A 17,637-nucleotide genomic window follows, 5' to 3' on the forward strand; every position below is an offset into this window, starting at 1 on the left:
TGTAGTACCATTATCCCGTTGCTTAGATTGATTATTTTCTTTTTCAGTTTTTTTTTTTCAGTTGTAATAATCATGTTTTGATGTACAAAAAAGGAAATAATTGAACTATTCTTATTCTTGGTCAATTGCATGCATTACGTCTAGGCTATCTTTTCTTTTTTTCTTTCATTTTTACCTTTCTTTCACTCGGAACATGGGTAAAAATGTCCAAACAATAATACCACAACATAATGGTGGACTTAATTTCCTGAATGAGCCCCCCACCCCCATAACAGATGTTGAAATCAGCAACCCAACTAGTCGGTTTCCACTTCCCAAATAATTTACCAGCAAGATGTGCCTATATTCATTTACTTGCTTTATATATATGAAATTTTTATTTCATTTTTTGGATAGATTATTTGAGGAAACTGCATTCTGTTTTTGGCTTGCTGCATCTTTGATGCGCACTGGTGGCGCCAGATCATATACATACCTAGATAGCACCTTGATATTCATGTATATCGTGATGCACGGATTCGGATCAATGTCACTGATCATATCATTCATCTATCCTTCACGGAGTTGACTTTAAATTTTCTATTCTTCAAAAACATTATGCATTTCGCATAAGAGAACATGGGCTTTAAAATGGAGAATCATTTCCCATGATTTAAGGGAGGTATATTATATATACTCAACTGAACTCAACCAACAATTATTCTCAACTATCATTGATGATTGATTAATATTATAGATATAATCATCAGTTTCTATAAAAGAGAATACTTGTACCGTTGTACGTCTTAATATATCTGATCATTCACCAAAAAACAAAATTCTTACTCTTTCAATCGATTGTTTTTAAGTAATGACGATGAGAACAAACACTAATTTTCTTTTTCTTGCTACATTATTAGTTGCTGTTCTTCTATCTTTTGAGGTTTGCAATGGAGCTATAAATGGAACAGCATTGAAGCTGAAGTTTTACAATGAAACCTGCCCTAAAGCTGAAAATATTGTAAAAACTATTGTAGAAGAGAACGCTGAATTTAACCCTTTCTTGGGTGCATTACTACTTAGAGTCCATTACCACGATTGCTTCGTTCGGGTACGTATATAGTCGAGTTTTATATGTGTAGTTGTTTTTTTTTTTTTTGAATTTATAGTAAAAATACATTTCTAATTAACCTTTTTTTCAATTTGTTCGGTTTATAGGGATGTGATGGATCAATATTGCTTGATCCAACAAGTGAAACTGAGCAAGTAGAGTTGCAAGCTGAACCTAATTTATCTTTGCTGGGACTTGATGTTATTGAGGATATTAAAACCGAACTCGAAAAGGCCTGTCCGCAGACTGTTTCTTGTGCAGATATCGTTGCATTAGCTGCTCGTGATGCGATTTCAGCCCCAGTAAGCTTGTCAACTGTCTAATTTATCTTTACTGTGGCAGTTTTTAAAATGTACTGGCACCATAGGGACAAACCTTATATGCATCTTTTGGTTTATTTATTGCAGTTTGGAAGACAGATGTGGGAGGTACCATTAGGTAGAAGAGATGGAAATGTTTCACTTGCATCTGAAGCGATAGCCAATTTACCTTCTCCTTCATCAAACTTCAGTGCCCTTCTACATCTATTTGGTCATAAAGGTCTCAACCTCTCCGATCTTGTTGCTTTGTCAGGTAACGTAAAACGGCACTTCGTTATGATCTACACATGTCTAAATTTTGTCAAAGAAAGTTTGCTTCGGTGAAACCAATTATAATCTCAGAATGACCAATGCAGGTGCACATACTGTCGGAATCGCACATTGCAATGTAATATCAACAAGGCTCTTCAACTTTACAGGGAAAGGTGATACTGATCCATCTATCGACCCAACTTATGCGAACTTCCTGAAAACACGTTGTTCTGCCAACATCAAAAATATAGTCGAGATGGATCCTAGTAGCTCGACTTCTTTCGATAATAATTACTATAAAAATCTCATTCTGAGGAAGGGTTTATTTGAATCCGATGCATCACTTATTAGTAACACATCCGCAGCTACGTTAGTGAATCAGTTTCAAAATGCATCAGTATTTTTCGTGGAGTTTGCTAGATCAATGAAGAAGATGGGAGCTATGGATGTACTCACTGGACAACAAGGAGAGATTAGGAAGGTGTGTTACCTACGTAATTAATTAATTAGCTCATTCTGTCAAGCTTTGAAGTCGTAGTGCATGCTGTACCATCCATTGCTTGGAAGGCATGCATTCTTTTTTTTTTTATTTGTCATCATGTGGAATTGTGGATTATAAAAAAACAAAAGAATTGTAATCATGATGTGTATTATACCACAGGAATAAAAAAAATGAATTCTTTTTTCTCTTGATTGATCCCCTATTTAAAAGAAAAAAAAACAGAAAAAAAAAAAAAACACGTTGATTAACCTCTCTTGCTAGCGGTGTGTAAGCTTGTTGGATTTTTTTTACGCGTAAAAAAAGTAAATTTTCTCAAAAAACAGAGATATCACGGAAAGCAACACCAAAGTTTCGGGAAAGAAAAACAATTACTCACTCCATCCCTATTACATAGGTAGATTTTGCAACATCTCTTAGATTAAGAAATGTGGAAATTGAATTATTGTCCCTCCTTCTGATGGGCCTTCACAAATATCCTTAAGTCTCTTTACAAATATTCCTGATGGCATAATTGAAATTTTTTCTAGAAACCTAATTATTATAATTCCTTATTTAGCCTTTATGATCTCTTCGTTCTTCTTCACTTCTCATAACAGAGAACAAAAATCGCATCGTTCCCACCACCATCTTCTCCATCGTCCTCCACCACCACCAAAATCTCTATCAGCGCCACCACAACTAGCACCACCACATCCGTTACGTCCATCATTAGTATCAACAGATCTGTCACGATTTGCTTTTGATTTCAACTGATTTCATACAGATTCAGAGATCGATTTGAGTTTTTGGTTTTCGATTTTTGGTAATTTCGAGTTTGGATTCAATTGCGAGTGGATTTTGAGTTAGAGATTTGAACTCAGTGGTTTGAGCTCCAGATTTGTTGGTTTTGAAACTGGTAAGTTTCGACTTTATTTTTAAGTTTAGGTTTTGCAACTCCTCTTTCTCTCTATATGCTCAATTGCTTATCTTCTCTGATTGTTTGGTGAATGGTACTATAAGCATGATTGATTAGATAATGTGCATTATAAAAGTAGAAATGGAATTGTTGGTATTATTTTCCATGAATCTAAAATTGCAAGTCTGGACTGTAATGATGGTACTGAGGCTGCAAAGGAGTTGTAGATGATGGTGCTGAGTTATCGACAGAACAACAAGGATGGGTGATGTTATTGGTGGAGGAATTGCAGGAATGGGTGTTGTTATTGGTGGAGGTACTGGATTAGAAGTTGAGAAGATGTTGTTGACTGGTTATAGATGGGCTCTGATGGTTGCTATAGGAGCTGAGAAGATTACAAAGGGGTTGGAGTCAGATTTGTGTTTAGCTTCAGGTGGAGAGCTTGGTCTTGAAGTTGTTTTTGTTTATGAAGCTACAGGTGATGATCAATTGTTGTTGTTTATATGTTCTTATGGGATCAATTGTTGTTGTTGACCCAATTTTTTATGGGATCAACTATTGTTGTTGATCCTTTCAACTCCTATTGTTGACAATATTTCCTTGATAAGTATAATCATGCTTGTAGTTTAAATCATGTAAATTTCTTCCAATGTTGAACTTGTGGTGCAATGGTAGCATGACTGACTCCATGTCAGATGATGCGTGTTCAACTCACGCCAAGTTCACTCCATTTACATGGATCAACTTTCGTTGTTGATCCAATTTAGGTGATCAACTACCAGTGTTGATCCTATTTTTTTTATGAACTACCATTGTTGATCCCCTAAATTGGATCAACTTCTACTATTGGTTCTATTTTTATTCCGATCAACTACTGTTGTTGATACAAAAATATCTGAGCCAGTGGTAGCGGAGGTAGCGGTGGCGACGGACTAGTGGTGGTGGCGGCGACGGCCTAGTGGTGGTGGAGGACTGGTGGTGTAATGGTAGTGGTGGAATATTATTAGTGGTAGTGGAGGTTGGTAGGTGGTGGTCGTTGAACTGTGGTGGTGGAATGGTAGTTGAATGTTGGTGGTGGTGGTGCTAGTGGTGGTGGTGAAATGGTATAGGAAGAAATTTATTCCATTTTTGAAATAAAGAAAAATATTATATGGGTGAGGGTATTAAAGTAATTTAATTTTAAATGGATAAGGTTAGTAAAAAGTAGGAATATAATTATTGTTGTATAAGGATATATTTATGGGTTTCAAAAAAAAAAAAATTATTAGGTTTCAAAAGTAAGGACATATAAATAATATGTCCTTTAGAAATTATCTTGATTTCTTAAATATCCATCTACTTTCCTTTTTGAACCTTCGTCTCACTCCCAACACAATTATCAATGTACAATAAGTAAGGACATATATAAGAAAAACCCATCTTAGAATTGGCATTCCGCCTATCTAATAGGACTACAAAAATTGAAAACTCTGCCTGTATATAGGGGACGGAGGAAGTATATATTTTTGTGATAGTACACAAGAAAGAAAAAGAAAAAAAAAACAATTATTTATTTTTGTGATAGTTTACAAGAAAGAGATCTTTGGCATTATTAAAGTTATTTTGTTTCAGTTTAAAAAACTAAAATAAAAAAAATATCTTCAAGTTGGTACTTAGAGCAGGTTATGAATGAGCGTTAAAAACACTCATTCACTTTCAAATCCGATAAAACACTAGGTGAAGGAGTGATTTTTAGGCCGTGGGAGCACAAATATAACATACTAAGAGGTTGATCATCAGCAGCTTGAGTTTATTTGTTAAAACTTTAGTAGGGTCCGCGTTATAGAGCTTTAAATATATTAAAATGCATATGCTTGAGAGGTAGATGATCAGTCTCCCAAGCAAAAAAAAAAAATTCAAGAAGCTAATTTTCAGCCTCTCAATCTCCACTTGTACTCACTCCTTCATGTGAAGGAGTATATGAATGAGTATAGGTGAAAGCAGATCAGTTCTCGTCCAATAGTAGCACCTAATTGATTAAACTCTTTAGTTTAATTTAAATGAGAGTTCTCATCCCATACCAATGCTCTCAGATTTGTATTAGAATAATCTTAGGTACTTAATTAACACAATTATCTTTTAACCGTCGGTACAGTACCGACGGTTAACCATTGTTGGTCGTTTATTGGCTAATTTTTATCGGTCATTGACTTCCTGTTTATGCAATTTACAGGATGCTCAGGCCATGGATGGCTTAACATATTCACCAATCACATGATGTAAAATACATATATGGAAGTCACAAATAATAATCCAGATTTTATGGAAATATGATTTTTCGTGCAAATCTTATGTGATAGCAGTCCAAAATCAGCGTGCGGCAAGCTTGGTGAGTCAAATTTGGGAGGCCTCATGAGCCAAACCATTTGAACTCGGTTGCACAGACACGGACGCGTAAACGTGGACACGACACGACGCAGACACTGACACTACAAAAATCTCAAAAACTAGGACGCGGACACGTATATGCATATTTTATTTATATATTATTTATGTATACAATCATGTATTTATACAACAAAGTTAAGTGTTTCGATCCTAAAAATTAGAAAATGATGCTACATGTGTATAAATTTCACAAAAAGTAAGACATTGTTTGTTTATACACACCGAAGGTCAAGCAATCAATCATTATCAAACACATGACACAATCAAAATGCATTCTTAGAACAACACATGTCCAATCAGGGGTATGCATGATGTCATTTCCAATTACAAAACCTTAATAAAGACCTAAATGATTGATCTAAATGTTCGCATTTCTTCATTAGTTAATAATAGTAAAAATAATGGAAGAAGTTTAAATGAAAATGAAAATGAAAAAAAAAAATGCTTCAAACCCGAGTCATCAGTACAAACCAGACGCGCACATTGGTGCATCGGACGCGGACACGGTTCAAAAAATGCAGTGGTCATGCAACCCAACATTTGAAGCATGTCACATGGTTCATCCACACAAATTTGATACTCAACTAAGGTCGCATATGCCTTTTATAAAGACTCCAACACTCCAGCCATACTAGTTGTAACAGTAGTTAGAACATTTACTCTATGTGGCAGTCGTAGTAGGAAAACTGCATGTTTAAAGCATTGTGTTAGGTTCTAGACCAACACAACTGCTAAAGAACACAAAACTATATAGAACCCTAAGATAAAATCCTTTTTTATGGGGATTAGCCATCTCTGTGTTGTGAAACGAGTTAAGAAACTTGAGTTGTATTAACTGAATGAATGAAAACAAACCAAACCAAACTGAATGTATTTAAAGCTAGCTAGACTTGCAAAGCAAGTAATATCAATTATAAGCAGACTTCTAAATAAAGAAAATAACTAATCAAAACTGAGTTTAAGTAATAAAGGAAAGCTAGCTATATATGGTGTTGGTATCATAACATCCCACCCTGCTTGAAACAGTGCTTGTCCTCAAGCATCAAAATATGGAAATAGAAGGAGTAACTCATCAGCATCTTCCCAAGTAGCTTCATCTGCTGGATGATCTTTCCATTTGATTAACCACTTTGTACCTGCATGAGTACCTTTCTTGAACATCTTACGTTCTAATATAGTATCCGGCTCCCATTTGTCATAATGAACAATTATCCGAAGATTTGGATCAATCAAAACTGAAGAACCCAATTTCAACTTCGGCTGTGAAACATGAAATACTGGATGTATGCGACTTGTATTAGGTAAATCCAACCTATAAGAAACAGTTCCAATCTTCTACAAAACATGGAGAGGTCCATAGAACTTAATAGAAAGCTTAGAATAAGCCTGAGTTGCAACAGTGTGTTGTCTGTATGGCTGGAGATGAAGAAAACCCAATCATTAACTTCAAAAAAAAAATCAGTGTGATTGGAATCAACATAATTCTCCATTCTTGTTTGAGCAGCTTCCAACTGAGATTTAAAAATTCTAAGTGTGTGGTCTCTCGCTTTAAGAGTAGCATCAACATCATGAGCAGATGTGGATCCTGGAAGATAAGAAGATATTGTTGGTGGTAGTCGACTATAAACTGCTTGATATGGAGACATCTGAATTGCAGTGTGAAAACTAGTATTATACCACCATTCTTCCCATGGTAATCGCTTAGACCATTCACTAGGTTTAGTACCAGCAAAGCATCTTAAGTAGCATTCCAAAGTTTTATTGGTAACTTCTGTTTGTCCATCAGATTGAGGATGGTAAGCAGAGCTACGACACAATTTAGTGTTCTGCGATGCAAAATAAGATTCCCACAAATTGCTCATAAATATTGGATCTCTATCACTCACAATGCTTTTTGGCATGCCATGCAGACGTACAATTTCACGTACAAATAATTCTGCAACAGAACTTGCTGAATATGGATATCTGAGTGCTATAAAATGAGCATATTTGGATAAGAGATCCACCACAACAAGAATAGAAGTCATACGATTCAAAGGTGGAAAACCATCAACAAAATCCATAGAAATATCTAACCAAATATCAGCTGGAATTGGAAGAGGATTTAATAATCCCGGTGGGCTAATTGTCTCAGATTTATTTCGTTGGCAAATATCACAATGAGATATAAAGGTCTTGACTGAAGATTTCATACCTTTCCAATAAAAAAATTATTGTAGACGCTTGAAAGTACGAAGATAACCAGAATGACCCCCAGCGGGATTAGAATGAAATTCTTCAAGTATTTTATGACACCAAGTAGAAGTTTGAGGCACTACTACACGATCTTTATAACGGAGAACACCATTTGTATATGAAAAATGCAGCTTGGAGGTATGATTTTCCTGTAGCTGTTGAATCAGAGTACTTAGTTCTGGATCATTGTGGCACTCAAGAACAATATCATCAATGCCTGAAAAAATTGGGGCAGATAAAAGAAAATTTGTGGTTGAAGTACGTGATAAAGCATCAGCTGCAATATTTTCTTTTTCTTGACGAAAAATGTTCTCATAATCTTATCCCAATAGATTAGATAACCATTTTTGTTGTTTCATTGAAGATAGCTTTTGATCCAAAAAATACTTGAGACTGCGATGATCTGTGTATATCTTAAAATGTCTCCCAAGTAAATATGGGCGCCATTTTTGAACTGCAGATACAATGGCAAGCATCTCATTATCATAAATAGAAATATTTAAATTCTTACCAGATAAAGGTTTACTATAATACACAATTGGTCTCTTGGATTGTATAAGGACAACACCTAAATCATTGCCAGAAGCATCACATTCCAACATGAATTCTTTTGAGAAATCTTGAAGAATCAAGACTTGTGTGGTTGTGAGAGCATGTTGGAGTAATTTAAAAGCTGCAGTGGCTTTGTCATTCCACATAAAAGCATCCTTCTTCAGTAGTTGAGTCAATGGAGCACTAATTTTACCAAAATCCTTGACAAACTTACGGTAATATCCAGCTAATCCCAAGAAACCACGTAATTCTTTAACTGAAGTAGGAATAATTCTGCAACAGAACTTGCTGAATATGGATGTCTGAGTGCTATAAAATGAGCATATTTGGATAAGCGATCCACCACAACAAGAATATAAGTCATACGATTCAAAGGTGGAAAACCATCAACAAAATCCATCGAAATATCTAACCAAATATCAGCTGGAATTGGAAGAGGATTTAATAATCCTAGTGGGCTAATTGTCTCAGATTTATTTCGTTGGCAAATATCACAATGAGATATAAAGGTCTTGACTGAAGATTTCATACTTTTCCAATAAAAAAATTATTGTAGACGCTTGAAAGTACGAAGATAACCAGAATGACCCCCAGCGGGATTAGAATGAAATTCTTCAAGTATTTTATGACACCAAGTAGAAGTTTGAGGCACTACTACACGATCTTTATAACGGAGAACACCATTTGTATATGAAAAATGCAGCTTGGAGATAGGATTTTCCTGTAGCTGTTGAATCAGAGTACTTAGTTCTGGATCATTGTGGCACTCAAGAACAATATCATCAATTCCTGAAAAAATTGGGGCAGATAAAATAAAATTTGTAGTTGAAGTACGTGATAAAGCATCAGCTGCAATATTTTCTTTTTCTTGACGAAAAATGTTCTCATAATATTATCCCAATAGCTTAGATAACCATTTTTGTTGTTTCATTGAAGATAGCTTTTGATCCAAAAAATACTTGAGACTGCGATGATCTGTGTATATCTTAAAATGTCTCCCAAGTAAATATGGGCGCCATTTTTGAACTGCAGATACAATGGCAAGCATCTCCTTATCATAAATAGAAATATTTAAATTCTTACCAGATAAAGGTTTACTATAATACGCAATTGGTCTCTTGAATTGTATAAGGACAGCACCTAAATCATTGCCAGAAGCATCACATTCCAACATGAATTCTTTTGAGAAATCTTGAAGAATCAAGACTTGTGTGGTTGTGAGAGCATGTTGGAGTAATTTAAAAGCTGCAGTGGCTTTGTCATTCCATATAAAAGTATCCTTCTTCAGTAGTTGAGTCAATGGAGCACTAATTTTACCAAAATCCTTGACAAACTTACGGTAATATCCAGCTAATCCCAAGAAACCACGTAATTCTTTAACTGAAGTAGGAATTGGCCAAGAAGAAATACATTGAATCTTTTCATTGTCTACCGAAACACCTTCAGAAGAAGTAATATGGCCAAGATATCCAATAGATTTTTGTGCAAAAGCACATTTTGATTCTTTGACAAAAAGTTGATGTGGATGTAGCAGTTCAAACACTATAGATAAATGCTTAACATGATCAGCAAGATTTTTACTATAGATTAAAATGTCATCAAAGAAAACAAGCACAAATTTGCGCAAATATGGCCTGAAGATATGATTCATGAATCTTTGAAAAGTGACTGGTGCATTGGATAACCCGAAAGGCATAACCAGAAACTCATAGTGGCCATCATGAGTGTGAAACGCTGTTTTTGGAATATCTGGTTTATGTACTCTTAACTGATGATAACCATAACGGAAATCCAACTTCGAAAATATCATTGCATCATGTAATTCATCTAATAATTCATCTACCACAGGAATTGGAAAACGATCTTTGATGGTCAACTTGTTTAAAGCACGATAATCAACTCATATCCTCCATGAACCATCCTTCTTGCGCACCATCAAAATAGGAGATGAATAAGGGCTTGAACTAGGTCGAATAAATCCGGATTGTTGTAATTCCAAAAAAATCTTATCTATCTCATACTTATGAAAATGTGGGTAACGATAAGGTCGTACATTGACAGGGGCAGAACCAGGTATTAAAGGAATACGATGGTCATGCATACATTCAGGAGGAAGAGAAGTTGGTATATTGAAAAGATCAGCAAAACTTGAGAGTAATTGTTGAATTTCAGGTGGTAAAACTGGAGTAGTATTAACCTCAGTTTTTAATGAAGATAACTGAAGAAAAATACCATAATTTTCTCTACCTAATAATCGCTGCATAGGAATTGTGTCCAACAACATCACTGAAGAAGAATTATCTCCAAATAGTGTAACATCTTTGTTAGAAAATGTAAACTGCATTGACAATTTGGTGAAATCCCAGATAATTGGTCCCAAAGTACGAAGCCATTGAACACCCAATACTGCATCACAACCACTGATGTCTAAAAGATGAAAATCAACCTTGAAAAATATAATTATGAAGCTTAACCGGTACATTGAAACAAGAACCTTTAGTGTATAATTTACCACCATCGCCAACTGTGACATGAAGAGAAGAATTCTTGGACTCAACTGGATAACCACATTATTTAGAGAGGTTAGGATGAATGAAATTGTGAGTAGCACCAGAATCAATTAAGATGGTAAGAGGATGAGCTTTTATGTGTCCTGAGATTCGCATTGTATTGGGAAAAGTTGAGCCATTAAAGAATGATAAGAAATATTAGCATCGTCGTCATTTTGTGCAACTGTTTCTTCAGGAGTAACCTGAATAGTTTCTTTCTCAAACGTTTGAGTGACAGAATCATCATTAATATCTGGAGCAACATCTAGAAGTAATAATCTTGGTTTCACACATAAATGGCCAGGCTTATAGTAATCATCACAATTGAAACAGAGACCTTTGTCTCGTTTTTGTTTTTGTTCTTCCCATGTTAACCTCTTGACTCCTGGAGGCAATGGAGTTTTCCTAATCTGTGAGTTTGAAGTAGTTGATGGCCTGAACTGAGGTGGACGAAAATTTGGCTTAGACAAAGAAGATGTTGCAAGAATAGTGTCTTCTTGTTGGATATCTTTCTTAAAGGCATCAGATGGAGTTTTTGGTTCAAACAAGCTCACACCCGTACCAATATCAATCCGTAAGGCAGCAATAAATAAATCTACCAGATATTGAGTAGGAAGATCATGAACAAAGTTAAGAAGTTTTTCAAACTCAGAAATTAATTCTCAAACCATACATGTTTGAGATAGCTTTGTTAAAGCTATATGAGGGTTCACTAATTTCTGATCTGCAAATCTACTGCGCAATAAAGTACAGAATTCTTCCCAAGTTGGTATAGGAAGAGACTGCTTAGCCCAACGATACCACGAGTTTGCATCACCCTTGAGATGAATAGAAGCCACTAGAACTTTAAAAGCTGGAATTATCCCATGCAAACTGAAATACTGATCATCCTGAAAAATCCAACCGTCGGGATCAATGCCGTCAAAAGTTGGGAATTTAAGGTTGATTGTACCGATGCGAATAGTGGGTGTTTGTACCCAAAATTACTTTTGGGCAAGAAACACGATTGAATTGATGATTTGGTGAGTATTTAGGGTTGGAGGAGAATTGAAGAACAAATAAAAGAGCCACACGTTTTTACGTGGTTCGGCATGGTTTGCCTACATCCACGGGTGAATCCCCTTGGGGAGTATTGTTTTATTGATAATAGAATTACAGTCTATTTTTTCAGTATGAGATAGTCTCTTTTTTTCTATTTGCTCTCCACCTATGATTTCTGCTCCTCCCTATTTATACAGTTCAATATCTAATTTCAATATAAACTTAAATAGCATTAACTGCTCATTCATGCCTCCATCTTCAATTTTGTATGAAACTGCTGGAATTAATACTGCATGTTCAATTCTGTATGAAACAGCTGGAATTAATATTGCATGCCTTCATGTTAAATTCTGCATGAAACCGCTGGAATTAATACTGCATACCTCCTGAATTAATTCTGCATGCGGGCAGACTAGATTGATGGTTGACAGGCATAATGGCTGGCAGTATGGATAGATGCTGGCTGGCAGACTGGATTGACTGGCTGACATGCATAATGGTTGGCAGCACAACTGACATCACGGGTAGAGACTGGATGGCAGTGCGATAGAGTATTTAGCTGGGAATTGGTTGGCAGCACCGCTGGCAACATGAATGGAAACTGTATGGCAGCACCATTGGCAACATGAGTGGAAACTGCATGGAAGCACCATCGGCATCACGGATTTGACATTGACTGATGGTTGACTTTGACCGTTGACCGGTTGTTGATTTTTCCCTTGAGCTTGACCATTTACCGTGAGTTGACCTTGACCACTGACCGGGTGTTGACTTTGACTATTGACCGATTTTATGTAATACTGGGCAGGCTGGTGGGATGCTTCGGTTGACTGGTTAGTGGGCTTCGATGAGGGCTAATAGATGATTCAAGTACCAATTTGGCCCATTATGTGGCATTTTTACTTATGGTACAAACATCGCCCCCTCTTAACCTCCAACCTGTTGGGGGTTAAGAAATTTTTCGTTTTCCTTAGTCAATGACAAAAATCGCCCCCAAGTGTGGATTATTGATGCTAAGGTGATTGGAAAACTTCCCTTGTTGTTTGCGGAAATCACAATCAAGACGCCCCCAAGTGAGGCTATTCTGACTGGGAGATCGGGCGGAAAAAGTTGGGCATGAATCGTTGTTGTATGCAAAAAATGGACTGAAGGCTGAACAAGAGTGCAATAGAAGCGTGATGCTGAAGCGGAGTGGTGCTGAAAGTGAGCTGTAACTGTTGATGTAAAATGAACTGTGGTAGTTGCGTAGAACTTGACTAGTAAGTGTTGCTTGGAAAAGATGAGTTATATTTGACGTCACTCGGCTGGAATCTGCGTGAGTTGTTGTAAAAAAAATTTGAATTTGCAGACTGTCAGAAATTTCCGACTAAACTAGGTGGAAGTAGTTGTTGGTATTAAGCTGTTGTCAATTACGGAATGAGCCGAGGTAGTTGCGAGCGAAAGGGTGTGACCCTTTAGTTGTTGAGATGGTAACAGACTTTGTGCGTTGTTGGACCTCCAACGGTCTTGGTTGTGCTACTGGATGTGACATAAATATTTATATGTCTTCAATAGTTATATGAATCAGGATAGAAGCAACGATGTCGACTAGTTCACAATAGTTGATGCGGAACTGGATTGCAGTGATTGAGGTAAACTGGACTGCGACGGACACAGAAAAACTGTCCTCTGTAGTAACGAGCAAAACTGGGTAGAAACAACATTGAGCAATGCTGGTTTGCAGCAGCAGCAGCGATCAGCTGGACTGCAGGAGCTGCGAACAGAGATGGACTGCAGCAGCTTCGATCAGCTGGACTGCAGCAGCAACGAGCAAAGCTGCACTGCAGCAGCTGCGATCAGATGGACCGCAAGAGATGCGAACATAGCTGGATTGCAGCAGCTGCGATCAGCTGGAATGCAGTAGCGACGATCAAGACTGCACTACAGCAGCTGTGGTCAGCTGGACTGCAGGAACTGCGAACATAGCTGGACTGCAGTAGCTTCGATCAGCTGAACTGCGACAGCGACGATCAAGACTGCACTGCAGCAGCTGTGGTCAGCTGGACTGCAGGAACTGCTAACATATATGGACTGCAGTAGCTTCGATCAGCTGAAGTGCAGCAGCGACGAGCAATACTACATTGCAGCAGCTGCGGTCAGCTGGACTGCAGGAATTGCGAACATAGATGGATTGTAGTAGCTTCGATCAGCTGAACTGCAGCAGCGACGATCAAGACTGCACTGCAGCAGCTGCGGTCAGCTGGACTGCAGGAACTGCGAACATAGATGGACTGCAGTAGCTTCGATCAGCTGAAATGCAGCAGCGACGATCGAGACTGCAATGCAGCAGCTGCGGTCAGCTGGACTGCAGGAACTGCGAACATAAATGGCCTGCAGTAGCTTCGTTCACCTGAACTACAGCAGCGACGAGCAAAGTTGCACTGCAGCAGCTCCGATCAGCTGGACTGCAGGAGCTGCGAACATAGCTGGACTGCAGTAGCTTCGATCAGCTGAACTACAGCAGCGACGAGAAATACTACACTGCAGCAGCTGCACTCAGCTGGACTGCAGGAACTGCGAACATAGCTAGACTGCAGTAGCTTCGATCAGCTGAACTACAGTAGCGACGAGCAAAGTTGCACTGCAGCAGTTGCGGTCAACTGGACTGCAGGAGGAGTGAGCAACGCTGCACTGCAGCTGCTGCGATAAACTGGACTGCAGAAGCAACAAGCAGAGCAGGACTGCAGCAGCTGCTAAGAGATTATACTTTAAACAGTTCGATAAACCTGAGTGTAACGGTTATAAACAAAACCAGACTGCATCAGTTGCGTCCAACTGAGTATAGAATGGAAAAACTGGACTGCATCAGTTGCGTCCAACTGGGTGCAGCTGTTGTTTAGGAACTGGATTACAGCAGTTAGATCAACTTAGCTGTAGCAGTTTAACATTACTGATTGCAATAATTGCGTCAAAATATTAGGGTGTATGCTCGCCCCCTCTTAATCCTGTAACTCTTTGGAGGATTAAGAAGTTTGGTTACCTTTTGTTTCGATTTTTAGAAGCTGAATTCCGCATTGTATTTAGGTGCTATGTAACTCTCCCTCAAGCGTATGGAGTGTTACGCCGCTAGCCCCAAGAGAGTTATATTAGACCATGAGGTGTTACATATCTCGCCCCCAAGTGATGGTCAGTCACATTGAAGTGATATGCAACTCACCCCCAGAAGATAGTGATTGTCATGCTTCTCAATGCTCGCACAAGGGTGCACTGCCTTGCTGCATTTTGCTCGCGCATGAAATTTTGAAGCTGTCTGCTATCTGTAATTCGCGCGGGGGGCCAATCCCACTATTCCAGATGCGCACAGAATTGAAATGTGTGCATCTCCTCGTGAGAAAATGCTCTCCACATTGTAGGTGTCCCATTGAATAAAATTATGAATGATTATATGAAAATATGCGAAAAATATGTAAATTGTATACGTACCATATTAAAAGTGATATTGCGACTTCGTTTATGAGGTTATTAGGATGTCCACTGGCTATGTTGATGTTTTCCAGCGGCGATGACTAGTGTAGTTGCCTTAGCGTCTCGGCTTGACTCAGCTACTAGATTTGTCTGCGGGACTGGAATGCATCAGTTGAATTGAAACTGGATTTAAGACAGTTACCATGGAACTGTATTTCAGCAACTTCGATCAGCTGAACTGTAACAGTTATAAGTAAAACTGGACTGAAGCAGTTGTTGAGAAACTGAATTACAGAAGTTCGATCAAATTGTACTGAAGCAGTTGCGAGGAAAACTGTACTGAAACAGTTTTGAGGAAATCCTGACTACAGCAGTTCGATCAACTGGACTGTAGTAATTATACGAAAAAGGACTACGACAGCTCAATCAACTGGAATGCAGTATTTGATGAGGAACTGGACTACAACATCTCAATCAACATGACTGTAGTAATAACGCGAAAAAGAACTGCAGCAGTTCGATCAACTGGACTGCAGTATTTGCTGCGGGACTGGACTAAGCTCGATCAACTGGACTGTAGCAGTTTTAACTAGCACCGAACATAAGCGGGTTGAGGTTTATGAATCGAAACCGCACTCACGAACTTTGCATACTGGTATATTATGGGTAGGAACTCGATGCAACAGCGTTCGCGAACATTGAATATGATATGTAGTTTTCACTTGATAGTGGTTGATGAGCCGCTCGGAATCTAAAAAATAATTTTTGTTCAAACTCATGATTCTTCGCCTTTAGGTTGTAGGGAATTGATAGACGATTCCAACGAGCCAAAAATCACTCGATTCGGACTTAAAACGAAGAAGTTATTGACGAAACAAGATTGCACAAAGCGCGCGCGCTGTGGCTGACGTGGCACTGATGACTGGACACGGTAGTCGCTGACTGGATCGACGGTTCTGACATGGCATCAACACGTGGCGACAATTCCTGACGTGGAGGTACACGAGGTATGCTGACGTGGTGATGCTGACGCGACATGGTGACGTGGCATATTGACTAGACAAGCTGCTGACGTGGTAGTTGCTGGATCGAATGCTGACATGCCAGCTGCTGACAGGCTCGCATGCTGACGTGGCAGTAGCTGACTGACCAAGTGATAACGTGGCAGTTGCTTACTGGAACAAATGCTGACGTGGCAAACATTGATGTAGCAGCGAACTGATGACGTGGCTGATGGTATGGCATCGTATTGCTGACGTGGCAGCTGGTGTACTGCTGACGCAATGATGATGCAATGGCCGCTGATGCAATGATGACGTAGCGAATGATGACGCAATGGGCGTTGAAGCAATGATGACGCAAAGACCGCTGACGCAATGATGACGTGATGGAGCTTAACGTGGGTAACGGAAACCCTAACGTGGGTGATGGGAACTTAAGGTAGGTGAACGAAATCCTGAAGTGGGTGAACGGATCTTGCCGTCGGGGTTGGCCGCCGGCCCCCCTTTTTTTTGCAATTGAAACTTTTAGCCACGGTTTCCAAAACCAGTGATCTTTCCTCCGTACATTTGGTGATAGTTTGTGAAACTGTTGTCTTTTTTTTCAAGCCTTCTTGCAACGGTTTCCGGCTTCAACTTTTAGCAACAGTTTTCTTCAACTGTTACTGTTTCTCATGAATCTTTTGCAACAGTTTTCTGTTTTTCTTCTTTTTCCTTGGACTTTTGGCAACGGTTCTAAGGACTGTTGTTGTTTCTCATGGACCTTCCACCACCGTTTTGCTACACTTTTTGTGGCCTTTTCTGGATCTTTTGAGGTGCTTTTCTAGAGGTATTCTTTAGGGTTTTGAAGCGCCTAGAAATTTAGGCAACTTGACAACCTTGCGATCATGACAGTGGTGATTTTGACGTACTACAAACTCGAACATGTAGACACTACGTTATTTGGGAAGCAAAAAATTTTCAACTTTGGAATTGAATATGTTGCGGATCGAACATCCTGGCAACAATCTTAGAGATCTTTCCAATGAGTCAGTCTTGGTGGCCCATGACTATGAAGCTGGAATGCAGTAGTTGCGATCAACTGGACTGCAGTAACAGTGATTAACTGGACTGCAGCAGCTGCGATCAGCTGGACTGCAGTGATTGAATCAAAACCGGACCCAACCATGTTGTGGATTGAATATCCAGCAACAATTTTAATGATGTTTCTACGCCATCTTTTACCGTGGACCGAACGTCCTTGAGCGGTTTCATCGGTCTTTGTAGTGATGCAGTTTTAGTAGTTTCTGAAGGTAATAGTTTTAGCAGATCTCGAACAACGAATCCGGACTG

The 17,637-nt window shown here is 38.6% G+C and overlaps 1 protein-coding gene across 1 annotated transcript; it reads left to right on the forward strand.

The window, feature by feature from the left end:
- The first annotated feature begins 800 nt into the window (after positions 1-800).
- Positions 801-2,312, forward strand: LOC113360958 (peroxidase 24-like). Its single transcript, XM_026604370.1, has 4 exons — positions 801-1,090; positions 1,198-1,392; positions 1,498-1,663; positions 1,767-2,312. Exons 1-4 carry the CDS (start codon positions 851-853, stop codon positions 2,162-2,164), a joined length of 999 nt encoding a protein of 332 aa, XP_026460155.1. The 5' UTR covers positions 801-850; the 3' UTR covers positions 2,165-2,312.
- Positions 2,313-17,637: the final 15,325 nt, after the last annotated feature.

The sequence above is a fragment of the Papaver somniferum genome, chromosome 3, assembly GCF_003573695.1.
Source record: "Papaver somniferum cultivar HN1 chromosome 3, ASM357369v1, whole genome shotgun sequence".
NCBI lineage: Eukaryota > Viridiplantae > Streptophyta > Magnoliopsida > Ranunculales > Papaveraceae > Papaver > Papaver somniferum.